The following is a 26968-nucleotide window of genomic DNA, read 5'->3' as shown; positions in this document are numbered from 1 at the left end:
AGTTTCATTGGTTCAAAGTGCTCATTTTTGAAAAAAAAATGGAACTGTTTATGGAATTAACTTAAAACTTATTAGTAATACAAAAAATCTCAAAGAGTAATAAAATGTACGTTTTGCTTTTCTGAACATTTTTGATTTTTTGTTTTCTTGTTAGAAAAAAATGTTTTATGCTATGGCTGTTCAAAATTTGCCTAAACTCGTGATTAGTTACTCTTTCAAGCCATTTTAACTACAGCTTTTTCAAAAATAAGCACTTTGAACCGATGAAACTTACAGATCATATAAATAATATATGTATAATCAAAGTAAATTGTGAAGTGGTAATGATCAAATTTATTTGTGATGCTAATTAGGGGCCGATTTTCGCGATTTTTTTTACCAAAAAATAAAAGGGACCGACAATATTTTGAGCGTAACTCACTTACCTTTAATGTTATAAGTTTTTTCTTAACAAAAATAAACCTTTTTTTAAACACTTTAAAAATGTTGAAATGGATGTTCTACGAAAAGTGCTCCGTTTTTGGGCTATTTCACATTGAACTGTTAGATTTGGAATTTGACGAAGTACTTCTCATTAGCTACAACTCTACTTCTATACCCTATTCCACGAACATACGCCTGTTTTGGATTACTTCGACAACGAATATTTTACTGTGCAAAATAAGAAGAACGAAAGTAAATTGCAAATTACATTGTTGTTTATTGGAATAATTATTAGCGCCATTTACTTTCGTACTTCTTATGTTGCACAGTAAAATATTCGTTGTCGAAATAATCCAAAACAGGCGTATGTTCGTGGAATGGCCCATACTGGGTCTACAGACCTAATGCATACACCATTTTTTCCAATTTTTTATAAGCTATATTTTTGCTAGGAATATTTTTTTCGCTAAAAACTTACTTTTTGAATTATCTCTGACAAACCGTCCAAAAACATATTTTTTTTTTGTTAACAATAAACATATTCACTTGCAAATAACTCGAAAAGTATTGGCTTAGTTAAAAAACTCCATAGAACAAAAGTTGTTTAGAATTAGTCATTTTATCCAATCCCGGTTTTATTTTGAATGTATTGTATATTTTTCACCTTCGAGAGGGGGGTATTCCCTCCATTTTTGTAAAACGGAGGGGATGTAGAGTTGTAAACTTTTTCTTATATGTATAATAATAGACAATTTCAACTACCTATTCCCAAATTTTCATACTTCCTTTATTTTTTTGGGGGTCAGATTGTTCTTTGATCGGGCTATATTTACCCTGTTGGTATAATTAGAAAAAGACAAGTTGCAAAAATCGTGATGAATACTTACTCTAACGTTTTCTAAAAGCTGGTCTGGCAAGGTATTCAGACAATCGAATTGGAGGACGATGTGATGTTTGAAACAGTGCTTGATACAGCGGACAAAATACTCTGTTTCAGATTCAGTGAGTTCAACGACGTCGGAAGTTTTGAACAAAGGTCCTAACTGTTGTATACCCGGAACGTTACTAAGTTTTTCGGCGAAGTTTTCTTCTCTAGACACCGGAGGAGGTCGGACTGGACCTAGAATGATAAGAGTAATTAATTTACGCTTAATATTATTCGGAAGCTATTTTCGTGTAACATTTCTAATATTATTTACTATCTTTAATGGGAATTAAAAATGTCATCAGGTATAGGGTGTTCCATAAGAGAAAATATAACTTTGATATAACACTCTTTTTTAAAGCACCCTGTATAATTCACATTATTTTTAGATTGTAGTGTTAATGGCCCTGTATATTTCTGGGAAGAAATTTTTTTAAATATCAATTCGTTTCCCGTACTGCCTCCTCCCGTACTTTTCCTAGACGAAAAGAAAGTAGATACGTGACCGTGTCCTTTCTGCTTTCTTCTACATATATTGGTCGTCTCTGTGCTTACAAATTGTAAAAGCCGGAGATTTAGGATGCAGCCAGAAAGCAGTTTCTTTTGACGAAAAGTCTTAGATTTACAATATTGATTATTTTTATTTCAGTTATTTTAATTGTTTAATTATAGTAAACTTTCTATCTGGGACTTTTTGTCTTCCTCTTTTTACGAGAGATGTCGCTGATTTGCGTCTCAAAAGTGAAATTTTTGCGTTCGTGGTAATTTCCCTTAAATAAGGCAGTTCGTTAGTATTTGGTTCAGAGTTGTGACTACATAGCTCCAGTGATAAAGCCTGAGGAGGCAGAAATAGCTATCTGGAGATGGTGGTCAACTCTGAGTCAAATAAAAACAAAAACTGTCTTTTCCCCTTTTTCATCTTTACTCAGCTTTTGAGGACTCGAAACTGTCTTTCGGTCCTTTTTCTAGACGAAAAGAAAGTAAATACGTGACCTTGTCCTTTCTGCTTTCTTCTATATTCGTCGTCTCTGTGAAAAGCCGAAGATTTAGGATGCAGCCAGAAAGCAGTTTCTTTTAACGAAAAGTCTTAGATTTAAAATATTGTTTATTATTTTTATTTCATTCAATTTAATTGTTTAATTATAGTAAATTTTGTATCTGGCGCTTTTCGTCTTCCTCTTTTTATCTGATTTGCGTCTCAAAAGTGGAATTATTGCGTTCGTGCTAATTTCCCTTAAATAAGGCAGTTCGGTAGTATTTGGTTCAGAGTTGTGACTACATAGCTCCATTCATAAAGCCTGGGTAGGCAGAAATAGCTATCTGGAGATGGTGGTTCAACTCTGAATCAAATAAAAACAAAAACTGTCTTTTTCCCTTCTTAAATATTGACCCTAGAGCTGCCGTGAACAATTTAGGTGAAATATTGTCTCCTTTTCTTACTCCTCGACCTAAGTTGAATTTTTCTGTGTGTTCGTGTAGTCGTATACTTGATGTAGCGTTCTCATAGATGTTTTTGATCAGTGCCGTGTACCTGTAGTCTATTCTGCGTTGCTTTAGGGCTTCCAGTACTGTTTCAAACTCTACAGAATCAAAAGCCTTCTCGTAATCTACAAATGCAAGAACCAGTGGTATGTTGTACTCGATGCATTTTTCAATTAATATCTTTATGGTATGCAAATGGTCATTGTATTACTTTGATTGATTTGTGAGCCTAGATATATGAATAATCTTACTACTTTGAAAGTATATATTCCAATAGTCGGATCTTCGGGTTTTTCTGCTTGCTTATTATTTGTCATCTTCATATACTTAATTTTACTAATATTAACGTGCAGCTCCCTTCTTTTTGCTGCTGCTCCCAATGCCGTGAACGATTTGACCCGGTCCGCCTTCGTTAAACGTCAAAAACAAACATAAAATTGAATTTTTATTGCTATCAGTTGCGGCTTAATCCGATATAAATATGATATGTATACACGATAAAGGTATTATTTTTGCAATATGATAATATTGATGTAATATACACTGTGTCCGTAAAGTATGGAACAAATTCTTTTTTAGCTAAACAGAGCATTTTAAGAAATAATCCTGAAACACGTCGATTTTTGATTTTAATTTACCGTATTTTAAAATAATATTCTAATATACAGGGTGAATTACTTTCGAGTAATGACGTCACCGTCATTTTTTTTAATGGAACTCCCCAATTTTGTCTCAATTTTCGGATTACTCTAGCTGAGCTGATTACAAAAATGTATCACATGTTGATTCAAATTGGTACAGGGTGGACAAAAATACAATAGTTTTGTGTGTGCTCATAAAGTAACGCGTTAGTTAAATTAACAATATCAAAAATACTTATTGTCTAGCGGACAGAATATTTTTTTTTCCCATAATCATCACTACGATGATGATTATTACAATTACAATCTGGTCATACTTGACCAATGAGCAATTTTAATCTAACCTAAATTATTACTGTTCCTTAAAATTAAGAGCTTGCCCCATAGCGTCTCTTATCTAACCTAACAAGATAGTGCACTATTCTAGCATACACACTAATGCTCTGCTTTTCACTATCACCTATCACTTAAACTAGTTCATAAGGTTTTGTCCTCTTCAGTCTTCTAACTTGCCCAGTAGTATCGAGGAGCTGGATTGCCTCAATATTCTCGTGCATGTGAAGTCGTTGCTCGTGACTTCCTGACATCTTCTTGATGATTATATCCACAGTTTCCATTCCTAGGTCCTTATGGAGATCACTGTTTGTAACATACCAAGGAGCATCTACAATATTTCTTAGTATTTTGTTCTGGAATCTTTGTATTACTGTTATATTACTTGGTCTAGTACACCCCCATAGTGGGCATCCATAAGTCCATACAGGTCTCAATATTTGTTTGTAAATTAGTAACTTATTATGCATCGACAGTGTGGAGTTTCTTCCAATTAGCCAATACATTTTTTTATATCTTATATTTAGTTCTTCCCTTTTTTTCTTAACGTGCACCTTCCAGCGTAGTTTTGCATCTAATGTTATACCCAAATACTTAGCAGTATCTGCATATGGTACTTGGATATTGTTGATTATAACTGGTATATATTGTATTTTTTTGTTGGTGAAATTAACATGGACAGATTTAGCTTCATTTAGCCTGATTCTCCATTTTTGTGTCCACTTATAGATTTGGTTAACTACTATTTGGACCTTGTTGGTCGCCTCTTCACTTGTCGTCCCTACTGCTTGAATAGCTGCATCATCAGCAAAGGTGGCAACTGTGTTGTTTTCCAGTACAGGTATATCACACGTGTATAGTAGGTATAGGACCGGACCCAACACACTGCCTTGTGGAACACCTGCTCTAATTTCTTTTAAGTCTGAAAAACAGTCTTCTTGCTTAATTCTAAAATGTCGTTCTTTTATGTATGACTGTAAAAGTTTTGAGTACTGTATAGGTAAAAAACATTTTAGTTTGTATGTTAAACCTTCATGCCAGACTTTATCAAAAGCCTGTGCAGCATCAAGGAATACAGTTGAACAGACTTTCTTTTCTTCTAGGGATCTTTCGATAATATTTGTGATTCTGTGAACCTGGTCAATTGTTGAATGCTTATTTCTAAATCGGAATTGATGTGTCGGTATCAAATTCCTTGCTTCGATAATTGGTTTTATTCGCTTAAGGAGCAGTTTCTCAAACAGCTTCGATATTACAGGAAGCAGAGATATCGGTCTGTATGACGAAACCTGATGTGCTGGTTTTCCTGGTTTAGGAATCATAATGACTTCCGCCATCTTCCATATCATTGGTACATATTTTAATCTGAATGCACCGTTAAAGAGGTTTGTTAATTTTACGATAGCTCTTCGGGGAAGATTTTTCAACAGCTCACCCGTAATTAGATCATAGCCCGGAGCTTTCTTCGGATTAATATTTTCCCTTATTTCTTCAAGTACTTCTTTTGGTGTAGTTAGCCGAATTTCTTCCTCTAATTGAACAGGTTCCTCCCATCTTTCTTCATCTCCTTGAGGTTCATTTGGTTTGAATGTATTTTCAAGATGTATGGCAAATAGCTCTGCTTTTTGTGCACTACTTCTGGCCCACTTACCATTTTCTAGTTTAATAGGAGGAGAGTGCATAATAGGTCTTTTCAGTCTTTTAGTAGCTTTCCATAAGGAATAATCTGTACTACCGTCATCTGTTAGCTCCTGTAAGTAAGAATTAATCGAGTCATTCTTTAATTGTAGGATAGTTCTTTTGAGTTGTTGACTTGCACGATTTAGTTTAGTCTTATCTTGAGGAGACCTTGTTTGTTGCCAGATTCTTCTCAGTTTTCTTTTTTCAGTTATCATGTTCCTTATTTCCTTTGGATAATTATTTCCTTTTAGCCTAGGTTTCAGCGTAGGAGTGTTTTCCCATGCTGCTTGCTGGATATTGTTCACCAACAATTCTGCTTCTTTATCTAATTGCTCTGCGTTTTGTATTGGTACACTTAGATTTATTCTCTCTTCAAGGCTTAGCTTAAAACTATCCCAATCCGTCCATTTATTTGTTAATGTGGGGTTACTTTGTTTTTTAATAATCCTGTCACTCATGGTTAGTACTATAGGGGAATGATCAGAATTTAAGTCCCAACAGTCATCAATGTCTATGAAATTAGTTGAAATATTCTTAATAATAAAGAAGTCTATTAAATCAGGGGTCTTGTTTCTATCCGTAGGCCAGTAGGTTGGTCTACCAGTTGATAGTGCTTCACACCTCTGTTCTTTAATGGCTAACAAAAGCTCCTTTCCCTTAGTAGTAGTGATTCTAGAGCCCCAGTGTGTGTTCTTTGCATTAAAGTCACCTCCAATAATGAACCTTTCCCCTAAGCTTTTCAAGAATTCATTATACTGCTCTTTTTTAATGGAATGTTTAGGTGGGCAGTATATTGAACTTATATTTATTTTAAAACTTTTAGTTTTTATGTGTACTGTAGTGGCTTGAATATGTTCAGTTTTATATTCCAACTCTTCATGATGACATATATTATCCTTTATGATGATTGCACTGCCTCCTTTGGCCGCATTGTCAGGGTGTATTGTATGATATACCTTATATCCTTTAAATTTGATGTAGGATTGATTTGTGAAATGCGTTTCAGAGACAAGAAACAAATCAATTTTTTCGATGTCAAGGATTGCTTGTAGTTCTTGTTGATGATTAAGCAACCCGTTGGCATTCCATGCGACAATTCTAAGATCATTAGCCATTTCTTACCTTTGGAATAGCACCTTGAGCTCTATATTCCAGGGAAGTGACCCTTTCATTTAATTTTTTCAACTCCTGTAATATCATTTGTAGGGTTTGTTCTGTTTCTTTTTCAATCTCTGTTGTTTTTTGGTATTTATCATTCTGATAATTTTCATTGTGACCTTTTGTTACCGCACTATATGTCTTATTACTAGTAACTTTCTGTGCTTGTTTTCTTTCACCAGCATTTGACTTGGTTTCAGTTGACTTTCTGTCTGGAGGGTGTGGCAAATTCGTCTTTTTCAGACCTCTGTTTTTTATTTTCTGCATTTCCTTTGCGACGATACATCCTCGGTAGTTGGCAGGATGGTTTTCGCCACAATGGACACATTTTGGTTTAACATTTTCAGGTTTGTCGCAATCTTTAGTAAGATGTTTTTTTGTGCATTTAACACACCTTGGCCCTCTAGCACAGAACTTCCATGTGTGACCATATGCTTGACATCGTTTGCATTGCGGTATTAGTTTGGAATTTTTAAAAGGCTGAATTTCGACTTTTGTTCCTAGGATGTCCGTTATCCCATATATTTTGTTGATATCTTCGTCTGGTTTGAAGGTTAACATAAACATGTCTAATGGCTGTTTGGTTTGCCACTTTAGCTTTTTAACTGCGTCTATGGCTTTATAGCCTCTTTTTTGCAGATCTTCAACAATTTTTTGGGACGAGCAAGTGTGATGTAATCTCTTTACTATAACTTTTATCGGTCTTTCTTGTTTGTTTTCGTATGAGTGATATTGGATATTTTCCTCTCTTAAAGCTTTTATTAATTTTCTGTACTCTTCACCGTCTTGTACATTAACTTTTATCACTTCACTATTCACCAGTTTAGTAGTAAAGTTTGTTATCTTCGATTTAAGGAAGTTATATAGGACTTCATATTCTTTGAAGCCTTCCACTACCACAGGTGGAGGCATTTTGGCTTTCCTAACTGCAGTTTCTTTGGAGCTATGTTTTTGTGGTGAGATGTATGGTGAAGTATCCATCTTACGTTTCTTACTGGCTCTTGATTGAACCCTAATCCACTCTGTCTCCTTAGCGAGCTCTTCTTCATCTGTTAAATATTCTATTTCATTTTCTTTTTCAGTTAAATTAACTTTTGTTGCCAACTCTGTATATTGAGATTTTAACTGTGCTAGTTCTCTTTCAAGTATGCTTACTGTATCACACAATTTGGTTTTGTGGCTCTCGGCAGCTTTCCAAGCATTAAATAGAGTCTGTTCGTTTTGCGACCTTTTATAATTTTCTTCAAAAAGCGCCTGGTTCACTTGACTAATCATATTTTGGTTGGCTTCTGCCATTGGTTCCTGTGTGTCAAGCACAGGCTGCTGGTTGTAAGCCATATTTACAATAATTCATATAAATAACAATTTGACTAATTTAATAATTATTGTTTGAAGGACTGGCCTATTTTATTTTTATTTATAACACATGCGATAAAAAAGATAAAAACATACATAGCGATAGCAGGCCTGTGCAGTCCCACTCTGCGGAGACAAGACCTGCTCTCACGTTTTGTTGTTGTTTTTCTATTGTATACTAATTACAGATACTAATAAATTATATTCAAATAAAAGAACGGCTTACCGCTTTTATACTGATTTCGTTTCACTACAGAACAGAGTCACATTCACGTGCTTCTCTTCCGACAGTCAATCGAATACTGCGGACAGAATATGAAAGAAATTATTTCTTATCAATTTAAAAGAAACATAGTAGGCTATGTTTTTGTTAAATGTCATTATTTGTTTAGTAATTTATTGATGTTCAGTGACAGTTTAGTACTACAATATTTTTGGTATTTGTGAATGCTTTAATTATTGCTTAGATTTAATTTGAAGTAGAAATGGAGTTAAGTGTAAAGCAAATAATTGAAATACTTATGATGATTGGATATGGAGACAGATCGCGAACTCAGATGGAAGTGTGCAATTTGTTTAATGATAAATATCCAGAAAGACCTATAGCGCGTTCAACAGTCAGTAAGATTGAAAAGAAATTTCGAGAAACTGGTGCGGTTGAAAATGCACGGAAATCAGGTGGCCCCTCTGCAAATTCTGATACAGCATTAGATGTTTTACTTAGTTTTGAAGAAGATGCGCACACTTCTATGCGTAAAGTTAGTCGCGATATCGGTGTTAGCAAAACAACGGTACACAAACTATTAAAGCTTGAAAAATGGCATCCTTATAAAATGAAACTTGTGCAGGAATTAAACGAAGATGATCCCGATAGAAGAATTCAATTTTGCGAAGCAATGATGGATAACTGCCAACGAGACCCTCTCTTGGTACAAAACATTATTTTTTCTGATGAGGCCACTTTCACGTTAAATGGCGAGGTTAACCGTCAGAATTGTAGATACTGGGTAAAAGAAAACCCCCACTGGATGCGTGAGCATCATACACAATACTCGCAAAAGTATTAAAATGTATGGGCTGGAATTGTAAGAAATCGAATCATCGGACCCTACTTTATCGAAGGTAATTTAAACGGGGCAACGTACCTTGAGTTTTTAAGGGGGTATCTCGTACCTACGTAATTTGTTTCCCAGCAGACGTATTCTGGAGGTTTTGATGAAAGTTTATGGTTTCAACAGGATGGTGCACCTCCACATTATGCTGCAGATGTTAGAAGGTACCTAGATGAGATTTTTCCGAACAGGTGGATTGGTAGACGTGGACCTATTGAATGGCCAGCGAGGTCACCAGATTTCAATCCTTTGGATTATTTTATGTGGGGCCATCTGAAGAATGTTGTGTATCAAACGAAACCAGCAAATATTCAAGAATTAAAACAGAGAATTCGGACAGCAATAAACAATATTTCTCAAGACACAATAAACAAGGTTCAACAAGAATTTATACAACGTTTGGGTTACTGTCAAATACAGCAAGGGCTGCAGTTCGAACATTTATAAAGTCATGGTATTTCATCATATTCTGTCCGCTAGACAATAAGTATTTTTGATAACATTGTTAATTTAACTAACGCGTTACTTTATGAACACACACAAAACTATTGTATTTTTGTCCACCCTGTACCAATTTGAATCAACATGTGATACATTTTTGGAATCAGCTCAGCTAGAGTAATCCGAAAATTGAGACAAAATGGGGGTGTTTCATTTAAAAAAAAATGACGGTGACGTCATTGCTCGAAAGTAATTCACCCTGTATATTAGAATATTATTTTAAAATACGGTAAATTAAAATCAAAAATCGACGTGTTTCAGAATTATTTCTTAAAATGCTCTGTTTAGCTAAAAAAGAATTTGTTCCATACTTTACGGACACAGTGTATATTTCCAAAAGAGATGGCACGAGGATTGTTCAGTCTTACCTTGAGAGACTAGCAGTCCTTCAGATTTGTTTTTAACTTCTCGTTCTTCTGCTGTTGGCACTGCTGCTACAGGTACGGACTTAATGTCAAATGGTTCGTCAGTTGGATTTTGAATGTATTCTCTAAGCGATCTTTCTAGTGAAGGAATTGAAACCTGCAAAAGTATTACTTATAACACTTGTATAGGGCTTTTCATTCACAGTCATTTGTTTCGAGCTTCTGTCAAATGTCGTATAATCCGTGTATATTAATATTATACACAGATTATACAACATATGACAGAAGCTCGAAACAAATGACAATCGATGAAAAGCCCTATAAAAGAATTACCTAGTTATGAAGGAGGAAAGGACGCATGAAAATGTCCTGGCTCCGAAAGATAAGGCAATGGACAGGGATTAACGACATTCAATATCTGATACACAATGCAAGAAATAGAGAGTTAATGGAAAATGTGATCGCTAACATCCATTAATGGATTTGCATCTAAAGAAGAAGAAGAAGAAGAAGGAGAAAAGCCTGATCTCTGAATATTAAAATGCAATAAAAATACTAAGGCATAAAATGCCACTCTTCTATCATTCCTTACTATTGGCGAGGAACCGCAAAGTGGGCGACGTCTGGTGGCGAATTTGAAAAACATCAACTCTAGGAAAACATTGACTTTGTCATTAATTTGTGTACATATTTGCGGTCAGTTTATGTTGTAATTAACAATGATTTCGACTTAACAAAACTATTGCAGTGTTCCTCAGTATTCATTCCTATTATACTCTACGTAATGACGTAAACTAACCAATGCCAAATCACACTTTTTGTTAATTTAACGTTTGTATTAAACGTAGTATTTTTAAATGTTTAAGCGACAGCAAAATTAAATAAATAAATAAAATGTAGTATATATTCTGTACATAGAATGTACATTCTTATGCAAAATATTCCGACCACCTCATAATTTCCAAAACACAATTATTATAAAATAAATTCACCTACTTAGTTTGCAGTTTTTATTTAATTAAAAATTGTCATCTGTTAGTGTAAAATAAATTGTACTGTATCTATTAACTAAATTAAAACAAAATTAGAAATTTTAAGATAGATTAATAATTTTTAAAACGGTGTGTGATTATCGGGGGGTCAGATTTTTTTATGAAAAAAAGGTAAAAACAAATCAGTAGTTAAGCATCAAATTTTAATGAATGCATACAGAAGAAACATAATTTTGAGTCGTCTTTAACCTATAAGATGTCTTAGTGGCAAAACTTAGTGTTTACTTTGGCAAAACGCTCGTGTAAATGATTTTAATTTAACGTTTTAGAACTGTGGGGTCAAATGACAAAATGAATTGTTTTCCTAGAGTTATCGTCCATCTTTGAAATTTTGAGCGCCCTCTGTCGGAATTTAATTTTGCGAATTACCTTATATTCGGTCATTAAATTCACGGACACGGACATCCATATGACATCTTTATATAAAAGAGACACGGACCTCCATCGAATTTGAAAGCTAAACCACACTCTATTCTGTTGCAATCGACTTTTTAGTTTATAATAAACTCTAGCTGTAAACCTTTTGTGAGTTTTGACCTTCGTGTTCTGATAATTAGTTTGACAATTTTTAAATCTAGAAATTTTATGGATCGATTCTGTTCTGCCACAATATAAACAGAACATAATCAATCCATAAATCTTCTAGATTTAAAAATTATCAGACTGGAAAACAAACATGAGTTCTTCGTATTTCATGAACCTACCCATACTGACACAACAACACACAATTCATCATCCTATCCTACACACTATAAATTTGGAGTATACCATAGTATGTTACATAAATTAACAGAAATTCCCTTGTCAAAAAATAGCTTCGAGGTATAATTGAATATCATTAAGCAAATAGCAGTAAACAGTGAGTACAAGGAACAAGGAACAAACTAAACAAAATTTTAAACAAAAAACTGCATCAAAAATTTAAACAAAAAAAACAACTTCAGCAAATACATTAAGAACAATAAGAGCCAAAAGAAAAAGCAATTAGAGAGTGGTGTATACAAACTTATATTCAATTACTTTTAATAGGAAATAAGCCACAATTTTACCAAAAAAATTATTTTATTAACGTTTTGAAGCCCAAATCGGGTTTCGTTGTCAAAATACAAACTACTACTAAAATAAACAAAAATGTTGTTGCTAAGTAAAAAAATTCTTCTAATTATTTATTTAATCTGACTCATTTATATTGGCAATTCAGACGTATATTATACATTTTAAAGTAGAAGACTTTAAAATGATATCGCCAATATTTATGAGTTGCGTTCCTGGGACGACTTTACTAAAAGATAGTTCATTCGATTACATGAAATCAATCCCAACTCAAGAATATCTGTCGCAAAAAAATCATAGCATGTGATCTGTCTTTAAAAAGACAACCAAATGCAACGATGACAGTAAAATTCTCGCGTAAGAGATTCCATAGTAAATCACGAGGGAAACCAGGAAAAAACCTCGTGATACTATCCCGACATCTTAAGTATTTGGTCTTACATTTAATTTACTTTCAAAAAACTAATACCAAATTCTGACTTTCATCATCATTCTCTTTGCCTTATCCCTATGCGGGGTCGGCTTCCCTAATTGCATTTCTCCACACAATTCTATCTTGGGCCATATCAATGTTAATCCCCTTTACCAACATGTCCTGCCTTATCGTCTCCCCCCAGGTCTTCTTTGGTCTTCCTCTCCTACTCCTTCCAGGAATCTGCACTTCAGCTATTCTTCGTATTGGGTGGTTAACGTCTCGACGTTGAACATGACCAAACCATCTTAACCTATGCTCTCTCATTTTGGTATCAATTGGTGCCACACCTAGACTTCCCCTAATATACTCATTTCTAATTTTATCCTTCTTTGTCACTCCACTCATCCATCTAAGCATTCTCATTTCCGCCACATGCATTCGCTGTTCCTCTTTCTTTTTCACTGCCCAACATTCAGTTCCGTATATCATAGCTGGTCTTATGGCTGTTTTATAGAATTTTCCCTTCAGCTTCATTGGAATTTTTCTGTCACACAACACACCACTCGCTTCTTTCCACTTCATCCATCCAGCCCTAATTCTACTGCATGCATCTCCATCTATTTCTCCATTACTCTGTAATACCGATCCTAGGTACTTAAAACTATTGCTTTTTACAATCATTTCACCATCCAAAGATACCGTTTTATTTGTAGTAGCTCCATCTTTAAATGAACATTCCAAATACTCTGTTTTTGTCCTACTAAGTTTTAAACCTTTTTCCTCCAGAGCTTGTCTCCACTGTTCCAGTTTTTGTTCTAAGTCTCTTTCACTATTTCCTACTAACACGACATCATCAGCATACATTAAGCACCATGGAATGTTACCCTGTATTTTCGCTGTTATCTGGTCCAAAACTAATGAGAATAAATACGGACTAAGCAAAGAATCTTGATGCAATCCTACTTTCACATGAAATTTATCAGTCTCTCCCACACCTGTCCTAACACTAGTCGTTACTCCCTCATACATATCCCTCACAATCTTTACATATTCACCAGGGACTTCTTTCTTATTGAGTGCCCACCACAGAATCTCTCGAGGAACTCTATCATATGCTTTCTCAAGATCAATGAATACCATATGAGCGTTTGTTTCTTTACTCCTGAATTTTTCCATCAACTGCCTTATAATGAAAATTGCATCTGTTGTTGATCTACCCTGCATAAAGCCAAATTGATTCTCGGATATTTCGGTCTCTTCACGTATCCGTCTATCAATTACTCTTTCCCATATTTTCATGGTGTGGCTAAGCAGTTTTATAGCCCTGTAGTTTGTACATTGTTGTATATCTCCCTTGTTTTTGTAAACAGGTACCAGTATACTGCTTCTCCATTCGTCTGGCATTTGTCCAACTACCATAATTCTATTAAATAGACCTGCTAGCCACCTTGTTCCTGTCTCTCCCAATGCTCTCCATACTTCCCCAGGAATATCATCTGGTCCTACCGCTTTTCCTTTCTTTATTTTTTGAAGGGCTTGAGCCACTTCCTCGTTGGTTATTTTGGTGACCATTGCTGCTACTGTCTCCGTTGACTCTACAGGCTGTCTGTCAAATTCTTCATTTAATAAGCTGTCAAAGTACTTTCTCCATCTCTTTTTGACATCCTTTTCGTGAACTAGTATTTTATTATTTTCATCTCGGATACATCTAATCTGATTAAAATCTTTTGCTTTCTTTGCTCTCTGTTTGGCTATTTTATATATCTTCGTTTCGCCTTCCCTGGTATCAAGTTGATCGTATAGGTTTGAATACGCTTCTGCTTTAGCTTTTGCTACTGCTACTTTCGCTTCCTTTTTGGCGACCATATAGTTTTGAAGATCTATGTCCGATCTGGTTTCTTGCCACTTTTTATATAATTTTCTCTTCTCTTTTATTTTTCCTTGTACTTCATTTGACCACCACCAAGTCTCTTTATCCTCAAACTTCTTTCCTGACGTTTTCCCAAGTATTTCAATAACCGTCTCTCTAATAATATTGGCCATTTTTCTCCAAATTGTGTTAGGGCTTCCTTTCATGTTCCAACATATTTTTTCTACTATTCTTTCCCTGAATAGACCTTCCTTCTCATCTTTTAGCATCCACCACTTGATTTTTTGTGGTCCTCTCCGATATTTTTGTTTAGTTTCGCTTTTTACTTCGATGTCCAGAACAAGCAGCTTATGTTGTTGGCTTACTGTCTCACTAACTATTACCTTGCAGTCCTTGCATTCACGTATGTCTTCTCTCCTTATCCAAATACCAAATTCTGACTTTAATATGTTTAAATTATAAATAATATTAATAATACATAGATATACAAAGAGTAATACTAAAATATAAAATTTGTGTTAACTCGATATGTTATTGACTTACTAATCGTGGTATTTTTTTTCTATTGACTTCCTCTTTCAGTATGGGTAACCACATCTTACTGCATTCTACCGAGGAATTTGCGACACCGAATATTATTTATTATTTAAACATAATATTAAAGTCAGAATTTGGTATTAGTTTTTTGAAAGTAAATTAAATGTAAGACCAAATACTTACGATGTCGGGATAGTATCACGAGGTTTTTTCCTGGTTTTCCCTTGTGATTTACTATGGAATCTCTAACGCGAGAATTTTACTGTCATCGTTGCATTTGGTTGTCTTTTTAAGACAGATCCCATGCTATGATTTTTTTGACGAATATTCTTGAGTTGGGATTGATTTCATGTAATCGAATGAACTATCTTTTAGTAAAGTCGTCCTAGGAACGCAACTCATAAATATTGGCGATATCATTTTAAAGTCTTCTACTTTAAAATGTATAATATACGTCTGAATTGCCAATATAAATGAGTCAGATTAAATAAATTATTAGAAGAATTTTTTTAGCAACAACATTTTTGTTTATTTTAGTAGTATTTTGTATTTTGACAACGAAACCCGATTTGGGCTTCGAAACGTAAATAAAATCATTGATAAATTCATAAAATTTTTTTTGGTAAAATTGTGGCTTATTTCCCATTAAAAGTAATTGATTATAAAAATGCCACAAGAAAATAGCTTCAGAACAACAAACTTATATGTGGTGACTCTTAAAAACTTACATCGGTCAAACTGGCAGAACCTTTAACAAACGTATAGTAGAACACAAAAGGACTTTTAATAATAGAAAAACAGATTTTACGTATGCACTTTACCTTCTAGATCATAATCATTCTTTTAATAAACAGTTTCAAATTCTCCATATTCAAAATAAAGGCCTTAGGCTATCTGTATTAGAATCTATGGAAATTAACAAATTAAAAATACTCATATAGGTAATTCCGAATGACCAACTTGAGATAAGCAGCTCCCCACTCCTCACCCTATTCAGTTAACAGGTTGACTATGGGTTGACTCATATAATTCCGAATGACCAACTTGAGATAAACAGCTCCCCACTCCTCAACCTATTCAGTTAACAGGTTGATTGCCGACTACTCCGATCGGAGTGTGCCCGCCTCCTTTGATGATGCCGACCATGCCCCGGAATCTTATATGAACAAACTGGGAAATTTCCCCCATCACTTTCACACCGGTCAGCTAATAAAGAGAAATGACAGCCTATCTCGCTCAAGAAGACTTTAACCAATCATTTATGTTAACACCATACCTGAATGTCACAAATAAAATAATCAAACGGGCTTAACTCGGCAATGTCAGTTCTGTCAAAAGTAATGACAGTTAGTGCAAATAATTTTCCATTAGTTTACAGTTTTTATTGTATTATCTTTAACGATTTCATCATCATCATCATGGCATCCACACTCCTAGCGAAGTGATTGCCGCCCTCTTTGGGCTCTTACGATTCGTTTGTCGCGGTGAATCAATCCGCATTAAGATTTTGGTTTTACAATTGGTTGTGTGACTTGGCATCTTCTACAATTTTTCTCCATTCGTTCCTGTTTTTGCTTATGGTTACCCATTCTCTGACTCCCATCTTCTTAAGGTCCTCGACTATCTGGTTCTCCCATCTAGATTTGGATCTTCCTCGTGGTCTGCCTGATACAGGTCTCCATTTGGAAATTTTCTTGATGACGGCTTCTGGATTTCTTCTTTCTATATGTCCCATCCATCTGAGTCTCTGTGCCTTGATAAACCTGACGATGTCTTCTCCTTTCAGAAGTCCTCTTACTTCGTGGTTCATGAGTTTTATAAATTCATTATTACCTAAGTTTAGTGAGCCTGCTATCCTCCGAATTATTGTCCTCTCTAGGATCCTCAATCTTTCTTCCTCTTTCTGGGTCAGACACATTACTTCAGCACCATATGTGATTACTAGTCTAATTGCTGCTTTGTAAATTTTCAGTTTAGTATTCTGAGTAAGCTTCTTATCTTTGAGGAAGTTATTGTATTTCCAGTAGGCTCTGTTTCCTGCCTAGATTCTTTCACTAATTACGATGCTTCTATCATTAGTTCCATTAACTGAGACTCCAAGATATTTAAAGTGTTCTACCTTTTCAAACTCATACTACCCAATATTTAAACTTGTCACATTAACTGGATTTTTTCTTGAGCATATTAGGTATTTTGTTTTGTTTTGATTTATTTCTAAACCCCTTTTGGATACTTCCTTGCATAACTTCGTAAATTCTTCCCTTTAACTGTTCAGGTTTCTACTAATTAATGCTATGTCGTCAGCATACGCCACAAGTTGCGACGTCGATGTTATAATTGTACCTTTTATTTCTGTAGCTCTTATTGTTCCTTCTATTGCGACATTAAATAATGACGTTGATAGAGAGTCACCTTGTCGTACTCCACTTGCTATTTCCTTTTTTTTTTGTGATACCGCTATCTGTAATTATTGCTGCAGTCGATCCCTCCATTGTCATTTTCGTAAGCTTTATAAGTTTCATTGGTATATCTAGGTTTTTCATGTCTTCTATTAAGTCGGGTCTTGTTAAGCTGTCAAAAGCTTGCTTGAAATCTGTGAAAAGGATGTGTAAGTCGATATCATGTTCGTAACATTTTTCAATTGACTGTGTGATTATGTGAACTGCGTCTATTGTTGACCTTCCCTCTCTAAATCCGTGCTGGTAGTCTCCTATTTTAGTTTCAATGTATTTTGAGAGTTTTTGTCTGATTAGTGCTGTCAATATTTTGTAGCAGCTATTAACAGTGTTACTCCTCTATAGTTGTTGCATTTTGTAGTGTCCCCTTTCTTTAGAATCGGAAATATCCATCCAGTTTTCCATTCTTCGGGCATTCTTTCTTCTTCCCAAATCCTTGTTATTAGCTCGTATATTCTCCTTTGTAGTTCTTCTCCGCCTTGTTTTATTAGCTCGTTTGGTATTTCATCTGGGCCTGCTGCTTTCTTTTGTTATAGATTTCTTATCACACGTTAAAAGTCCTCATATGATGGCTTTTCGATTTCATCATCAAGGTCTGTATTCTCAGTATATTCGAGAGAACTTTCTCTCGCCTTAAATAACTCTTCCTAGTATTTCTCCCATACTTTGGCATCAATCTTAACTGTTGGTTTCTTCTTATTTTGTGATTTTATATATTTGTAAAGCTTTACATTATTCTTGCTATTTACTTCCAACTCTTCTACAACTTCATCAATCCTTATCTTTTTTTGGTTGTACAGCATTTGTCTGAGTCTTTCTTTTTTCTCCTATACTCTTCCAAATCTTCTTCTCTACCTGTCTTCAGCCATTTCTTTCGAGCTAGATTTTTTTCCCTGGTTGCTGTTTCGCAGTCTTCGTCATACCATTCTTTTTGCCTTTTTATTTCTTTGTATCCTATTACCTCTTCTGCTGCTATCGAAATGTGACCTTTTATTTCTTTCCACGTTTCTTCTATGTTATTAGGGTTCGTAACTTTTAAATTTGCTTCAAACTCTTTAGAATAATCTTTCTGAACAGTATCGGAATCTAGTTTCCTTACGTTCCAATTTTTTCTTTTCGTGTATTTCTTTGTGTCTTTAATTATTTTCATTTCCATATTTCCTATTACTAGGAAGTGGTCAGAATCTGCATTTGCCCCACGGTACGATCTGACATCTTGAATTGTTCTCCTCCACTTTTTTGAAATCAAAATATGATCGATTTGATTACCCTCAGTTGATCCTGGTATTAGCCACGTTACCTTATGTTCTTTTTGTGTTTGAAGTGTGTGCTCATTATAAATGTGTCTGTTGCTGCTGCTAGGTTACAAAGCATTCTCCCATTAGTATTCGTAATTGTGTGGAGAGTTTCCTTACCAGCGACGTCCTTGTTTATATCTTCCTTTCCTATCATTGCGTTGAAATCACCTAGTAAAATTAATATGTCATTCTTGGGTATATTTTCATATATCTCTTCGAGTTTCTCGTAAAAATCGTTTTTGTCTTCTTCTTTCGCATTCTCAGTGGGAGCATATGCATTAATGAATGTTAAATTAGATTGCTTGTTCTTTATTCTGACATAAGATAATCTTCCACATATTGCTTTGAAATCTATCACCTTGTCCCTTAATTTACTGCTAATTAAGAAGGCCCTTATGTCCTTGTTTGGTGTCTCCGGAATAAAACATTGTGTATTTATTTTTTACTATTGATCCTTGATCTTTCCATCGAATTTCTTGTAACGCTAAGATTTCGATCTTGTACTTTTCCATCTCATTCGCGAGCTCTTCCATTTTACGATTCCTTTAACGATTTATTCTTAGTAATTTCAATTTAAGTTGGTTCCTCATCCTTCGTTTATAATGTATAGTTTTGTTTTAGTTACGAAAGAACTTTTGTGTTGTGTTAATAAAAAACTAAACATGGTTTATTATTGTTGTGTACCGTTGTGTACAAATCATAGAAAAGTTAGAAAAATGCACAGGTAAATAGTAATTAGTTTATAACTGTTTTATCTGAAACAACAAATAAATACACGTACCTATATTTAGAAAAACATTGTTTAACTTTTTAATATCCCTTTTTGCTTACTAAATTTGACAGCAAAAATAACATATTTTGTAACTTGAGAATTCCGAATAATTTATGAGTATTACTTAGATATTATTTAAATAAAATACTTTAACAAGCTTAGTAAGTTCTGGTATTTTATTAATAATATAGGTGAGATTATTTCTTGTAAAATAAGAAGATATTTTAATTAGTAACGAAAGGGCCCGCAAGAGGCGCTGAACGGATGAAATTAATGCTTGTCCATTTGAATTTCCCGCTAAATGGTGATTAGTTAACACACCTGTCGCAAGTGGCAAAAGGAACCAAAGTTTTACAGTGAGTTGCCTATCTATCCAGTAATACTATATTATTTATCTATAATGTCGGCTACTCTGATCAGAGAATAGATCACATAATCGAAGTAAGGCTCAGGCCGTTTTGTCCGTCGGCAATCAACCTGTTAAGGACTATAAAGTGTAGACTGCAGACAAACAGTAAAATACGTCACTTGAGAAAGGCACTCTGTCGAAACAGATGTAGTACATTAATTTGTCATAAATTTTGTTGAAATATTGAAAACAAAAGGTTTCAGAGAATTATTGTTATAAAAATCATATCACAGCATATGTGATAAAACACAGGTAGTGGATGACTGAACTTAAAATTGGAGCTGAAAACCCAGTTGTCATTTCGAAAATAAAATTTTAGTTAATATTCAATACATGTAAAAAATTTTGGAAACACGACTGGATCACCAAAATCATTAAGTAAAAATTGTTTTAAACTAAACTTACGTGCATAGAAATCGGCCCACTTAAAAATTTGGTCATTTTTGATGTCTCATATTTCCTAAACCTGTTGGCCGATTTAAGTGATTTTTTGAACATGTTATAGCCTGATTCTTGAGCAATACCACTGTAATATGTTGCTAAACAGGTAAATTTTCATTGTATACCGGGTGTACCAATCAAACTGTGTTTTTTCTCAAAGTTCGCGTCACCCTGGAATATTCTAGCATTTATAAAATACTGAAATTAAAACCCAACTATAGCCTCAGGTTTTCTTAACATTCTGTTGTTTGATTCATTCGTTTATGTTGGATAATAAAACTTAGGTACTTTAACAACTAGACATGTTCTTCATCAATATCATCAATATCAACGGTGTTTCTAAATAAGTGCGACAAACTTTAAGGGGTAATTCTGCATGAAAAAATAATGACAGTTGGCTTTATAAACGTATGTCCACAAAATTTTTCGTTTCCGAGATACGGGATGTTGAATGTTGTCTTACAAACTGACGATTTATTTATTGCTTTAAAACCAGTTGAGATATGCACATAAAATTTGGTAGATTTTAAGAGATGGTTATTGCGCATGTTTTGACAGTCAACTAAGAATTTTATATTCACCATTGGCTTGCATACGGGTAATATGACCCGTATGCACGCCAATGGTGAATATTAAATTCTTAATTGTTTGTCAAAAAATGTGAAATAACTACGCCTTAAAACCCACCAACTTTAATTGGCATATCTCAACCGGTTTTAAAGCAATAAATAAATCGTCAGTTTGTAAGAAAAAATTCAAAAACCCGTATCTCGGAAACAAAACATTTGCGGACATATGTTTATAAAGCCAACTGTCATTATTTTTTCATCCAGATTTACCCCTTAAAGTTTGTCGCACTTATTTAGAAACACAGTTGATATTGATGATATTGATGAAGAACATGTCTAGTTGTTAAAGTACCTAAGGTTTTTATTATCGAAGATAAACGAATGAATCAAACAACAGAATGTTAAGAAAACCTGAGGCTATAGTTAGGTTTTAATTTCAGTATTTTATAAATGCTAGAATATTCCACAGGGTGATGCGAACTTTGAGAAAAAACACAGTTTGATTGGTACACCCGGTATACAATGAAAATTTACCTGTTTAGCAACAATATTATTACACTGGTATTATTAAAGAATCGTGCTATAACATGTTCAAAAAATCAATTAAATCGGCCCACAGGTTTAGGAAATATGAGACATCAAAAATGACCAAATTTTTAAGTGGGTCGATTTCTATGCACGTAAGTTTATGTACTTTTCTCCCTAAATTTTTACTAGGATAGTATGTGGGAAATAATCCATATTGAACAATTCCAGGAACCACTCTAGTACCATTTTAATACACAATGTGTATTGACGAACTTACCTGCAAAGAATCCAAAATGTAATTGTTGTATAAACTTTTATCATTTTTGTTAAGTATATTACTATAATATGTAGCTCTGTCCCTAACTTCATCGTCTGAATCCATCTGACACCTCGAAAGTAATATTTGGATATTTTCTAACAAATCGGGACAAGAGGCTCCGAATTGTGCCATGGCGGAGACTGCAGCAGCTCTTACAGAAGGACATTCCAATATGACGCGATTGTAGATAAAACGGATGTATCTGGAAAAATACAAACTCAAATTTAGCCAAAACTAAATACCTATTTCCTTTCCTAATTATAGTATATTCGGTTTTTATTTATTTAAAGTTTTTATACACTAATGGCCGGTTTCACCAACGACAAATAGTAGTTTATTATACACAATGGGTGTCCCGAAAAGATTGGTCATAAATTATACCACACATTATGGAGTCAAAAATAATTCGATTGAACCTACTTATCTCAGTACAAATATGTTCATAAAAAAGTTATAACCCTTTGAATTTACAAAATAAAAATCGATTTTTTTCAATATATCGAAAACTATTAAAGTTTTTTTATTGAAAATGGACATGTATCGTTCTTATGGCAGGATAATCTTAAAACAAAATTATAGTGAGATTTGTCAACCTCATAAAAAATTTATGGGGGGTTTTGATCCCTTAAACTCCCCACACTTTTGTGGACGTTCCAATTAATTCATTATTGTGGCACCATTAGTTAAACACAACGTTTCTAAAACTTTCTTGCTTCTTAGTATTTTTTCGATAAGCGAGTTTTTATCGAGATTAATATGTCCACATAAAAATTTTATGGGAGTTTTGTTCCTTTAAACCCCCCAAATGTTTGTGTACGTTGTTCCGATTAAACTATTATTGTGGTACCATTAGTTAAACACAGTGTTTTAAAACTTTTTTGCCTCTTAGTCTTTTTTTGATGTCACCTTTTATGGAGATGTGGCTTCTTTTTCAAAATATACCTAAAAATGTAAATTATAAGTACATTTTCAGATTATTAACAGGTCTCTATTGTACTTAACCATAGACAAATATGTAGCGGATTCGATAAGTATTCAAAATATCTCGATAAACACTGTCTTATCGAAAAAGTCTTAAGAGGCAAAAATGTTTTAAAAACAGTGTGTTTAACTAGTGGTGCCACACTAATAATTAAATTGGAACGTACACAAAAGTTTGGGGGGGTTTAATGGAACAAAGAAGAGAGAAAGCTGGAGTACTTCGGACATGTAATGAGAGGTCCCAAATATAGGTTGCTACAAAATATTATGCAAGGAAAAATAGCAGGGAGACGCGGTCCAGGACGAAGAAGAACCTCGTGGTTGAAGAACTTGCGAGATCGGTATGGTGTTGATACAAGTATGCTATTTAGGGTGGCAGTGAATAAAATTAGGATAGTTATGATGGTAATCAACGTTCTGAAATGACATGGTACATGAAGAAGAATGGAACAAAACCCCTATAAAATTTTTATGGGGTACACAAATTTCACATTAATTTTTATTTAAGATGCTGCTGCCATAAGAAAGCCACATGTCCAATTTCAATGAAAAATCTCTAAGAGTTTTCGATATATGAAAAAAAAAATTGATTTTCATTTTGGAACTTTAAAGGGTTGTAACTTTTTTTGTGTGCACTATTGTATATAGGTAAATGAGGTTCAATCAATCTATTTTTGACCCCAGAATCTGTGGTATAATTTATGACCAATCTTTTCGGGAAACCCTGTATAAAAAAGTTATTCGACCAATAAATTAACATTTCTCCATTTTACTAACGTCAAATAAGACATTTTATTTATTTATCAAATAGATATTTACTTTTCGAATAAACTGGCAAGTTAATCTCGCTGTAAATATCTATAAGAAAGTAAATTCGTCAGTTTAACTCTAAATTATCAAAATTACAGTAAAACAGAATAAAAATATAAACGTCTAATCCATTTTATTCGACGAATTGATTTATTTGTTGTTGGTGAAACCGGACCTAAGTGTGTAAAATTTGGAATAAATTCAATATTTTCTAAAATAGAAATACTTTCAAGAAAAGCTGAAACACTTCGATTCTGATTTTTAACAAATTATTATTATTTTTAATTTATATATGTATTATATTTAATTTATAATTAATTAATTTAGGGCCAGAGTAGCTCAGCGGTAGTATGCCTGACTTCCATGCAGGTAGGCTGGGGTTCAAATCCCAGCGCCGGCGAGAACAGTTAGACATTTTTTAAAATGTCTATATGCCCCAGGTCGACTCAGTCTGAACAAAATGAGTAGCTTGGATAAAACCAGGGGTAAAAATAGGCGGTTGAAGCGTAGTAGCACTGGCTCTATTACATTCCTTGTATACCGTAGGCCCTAGATAAAGCAGATTACTCTGCTATAATCCCAAAGCCGCGTTAGCGGTATAAAACGGGAAACTATTATTATTATTATATACTTAATTATTTTTAAAGAATTAACAAATTTTTAGGGTTATATACATTGTGATTCATCAAGAATGTCCAATCTCTAAGTTGTAGATTGTAGACCTTTAAATATTAAGATGTATCCCACATCACTTAAATAAAATGTGGTTCTCCAATACTTTCTATGTAAATAACTTAATCTTTATTCGTGAAGATAAAATCATTAGTTTTCGAGATATTTGAAGTTAATAATTAAACTGATAACTTTATCGTTATGAGTGAGGAGTACATTATTTATATAAAGGGTATTAGAGAATCGAAAAATTGCGATAAAATAGCAATTCCGCCAGTGGCGTAGAATTTGGAAAGGGTCAACCACTCACTGTCTCCTGTCGTACGCCTCTGGTAGTAGCCAGAAACGTTATTTATCATAATTAAGTAGAACGTACAGTACATACACTTTCTGCCAAGTATGATAAGGATATGTCAAATAGTTTAAAGTACTGGGTACAAATAATTTTTAAATTTCTAAATAAAACACCCTGTAACTCAGTAAGAAGTCACATTTTATTTAAGTGATTTTGGTTAAATCTTAATATTTTGAGGTCTAGAATTTACAACTCATAGATTGGACATTCTAATGAATCACCCTGTATATACACTAACGTAATGGCGTTACCCTACACTTTTGCAGTGCAAATGCAATACCCTTTTTTTAATAGGATTTTTTAAATCATTCTTAACGAGCTAATAGGTCTGGATCCCGCGTATGAAAAAAAAGTTAATTAATAGCAAGCTGAAAATTTGTTAATAGCTTAAGGGTGTCTAGTCGGATAAACTTTGATATATGGAAACACTGGAACAGGGGCAGTTTTAATTGTGGAACAGGTTAAAAATTTGGAATGGTCACACCACGAAAACGGCACATTTATTTTGTCCGACAGAACAGACTTAAACTCTCCGAACAGAGATTTAACTTCATGCAAAAATCAGACTGCTATTTATCACCTGTCATAATTCCTGTCATTTGACATATTCTACATGTTCCACTCATTAAAACGCCCATTTGGTGATAAATAGCAGTCTGATTTTTGCATGAGAGTTTAATCTCTGTTCGAAGAGTTTAAGTCTGTTCTGTCGGACAAAATAAATGTGCCGTTTTCGTGGTGTGACCGTTCCAAATTTTTAACCTGTTCCACAATTAAAACTGCCCCTGTTCCAGTGTTCCCATATATCAAAGTTTATCCGACTAGACACCCTTAAGCTATTAACAAATTTTCAGCTTGCTATTAATCAACTTTTTTTTTATACGCGGGATCCAGACCTATAACTACCAAAAAGTATGAGACTTTAAGTCGGATAGACAGAATTTGAAAGATAGAGGTCCACTACTCTAGTCTTTTTATCTCACTGTCATATTTGAAGTTCTTCTTCTTTTACTTTTTGGAGATCTTTCGATCTGTTTAATTCTGAAACCGCCTCTGGTTAATTTCCTGGGAGGTAGATTGCCAACTATCCCTCCATCTTTTAGGTGTCTTAAACCGGGCGGGTTGTTTTCTAAGGCAATTTTTAGGAGACTATTCTCATCCATTCGTCTTACATGGTTGTACCACATCCTCTTGCGCTGCCTTCCTCATATTACAATATCTTGAATTTTGCATTGTTCTCTAATGTTTGTATTTATCACCCTGCCTCGTCTTGTTTTCCCCACTATTGTTCTTAGGGTTTTCATTTCTACAAACCTTAGCATCTGTTTCGTTTTGTTAGTGTCTTCGATCACTTCTATGCCATATGTCATGAACGGTCGTATGCAAGTCTTGTAGATTCCAATTTTACTATCTGTGCGCATATACGGATTTGACCAGACTATCTCCGGCAGACATCCTGACAATGCAGATGCTTTGTTGATCTGACTCCTGAGGAGTTAGATATTTTAAGTTAGTAACAGTAAAAGAGTACAGACAGCCTCGCATTGTTAAGATTTGTACGTTTGGACAAAAGGCCCAAAGTAAGACTTACCACAAAAAAAGAAAATTGAAAAACTTAAACGTTGTCATGCGGGGCAAAAATACATATTTCTGCAAAATATACTACAGGGACAGATTGAAAGACGACGAAGGAATCGCAGAGGAATGTCCTGGAAAATTGTTTAGAAAAACTGTCAATAAAGTTCGAATGGCCTTGATTATATATCTTAGAGAGGAAAGGGACAGAAAGAAGAAAATTTTTAAGGTATATATTTTATTATTTCCTTTAATAGACTAATCTAGTCTTGATAAGACTAAATAAAGCACATTTAAACAGTTTATTTATAATATAAAAACCGCTTTAGAATGCACATACAGGGTGCGCCAAACCTCTGGTTTTCTTTGATTACGGCTAAATTATGAGATATACAAAAAAATGTTTTTAACAAAATTAATGTATATCGAAATCGTCTATAATTTAAAATTATTTTCGATTATACAGGGTGAGTCAGAACGACGGTACGAACCAAAGTTGTGTTTTTTTTAAGTGGAACACCCTATATAATAAATCATTTTTGAATATATTTTTTAAAAATATTAAGAATTTGTATAAGGTATTATAGGCCTAAAGTTAACAATTGAATGGTGGGCTACAACAATGTTGTAAGCGACAGAATTGAGATTATGCAGGAGATGAAAAAAACATATCGACAAGCTATTTATGAACATACGGATACCAACATTGCGGTACGAAAAACTCAGGGAAGGCAAAATGTTTTTAGCCAGATTGAAAGATGTTTGCATTGGTATTTGGATATACAATAATATTGCATTAAAACCTCACTTTGACCCAATATGTCGCTTACAACATTGTTGTAGCCCACGGCTATGTTTTCGAATTATGGATAGATGGCCC

General features: G+C 34.0%; 1 protein-coding gene across 1 annotated transcript in view; it reads right to left on the bottom strand.

The window, feature by feature from the left end:
- Positions 1-26968, bottom strand: part of LOC114334649 (coatomer subunit gamma) — a 73731-nt gene that overhangs the window by 12396 nt on the left and 34367 nt on the right. The window contains exons 9-11 of the mRNA XM_028284738.2: positions 21654-21897; positions 9980-10133; positions 1311-1543 (exon numbers count right to left, since the gene is read on the bottom strand). Of these exons, the coding sequence (XP_028140539.1) occupies positions 1311-1543; positions 9980-10133; positions 21654-21897 (631 nt within the window). The remainder of the gene's footprint in view (positions 1-1310; positions 1544-9979; positions 10134-21653; positions 21898-26968) is intronic.

This window comes from Diabrotica virgifera, chromosome 7, assembly GCF_917563875.1.
Source record: "Diabrotica virgifera virgifera chromosome 7, PGI_DIABVI_V3a".
NCBI classification, from domain to species: Eukaryota; Metazoa; Arthropoda; class Insecta; order Coleoptera; family Chrysomelidae; genus Diabrotica; species Diabrotica virgifera.
Note: the sequence above shows the minus strand (reverse complement) of the source record. Positions and strands in the feature narration are given on the sequence as shown.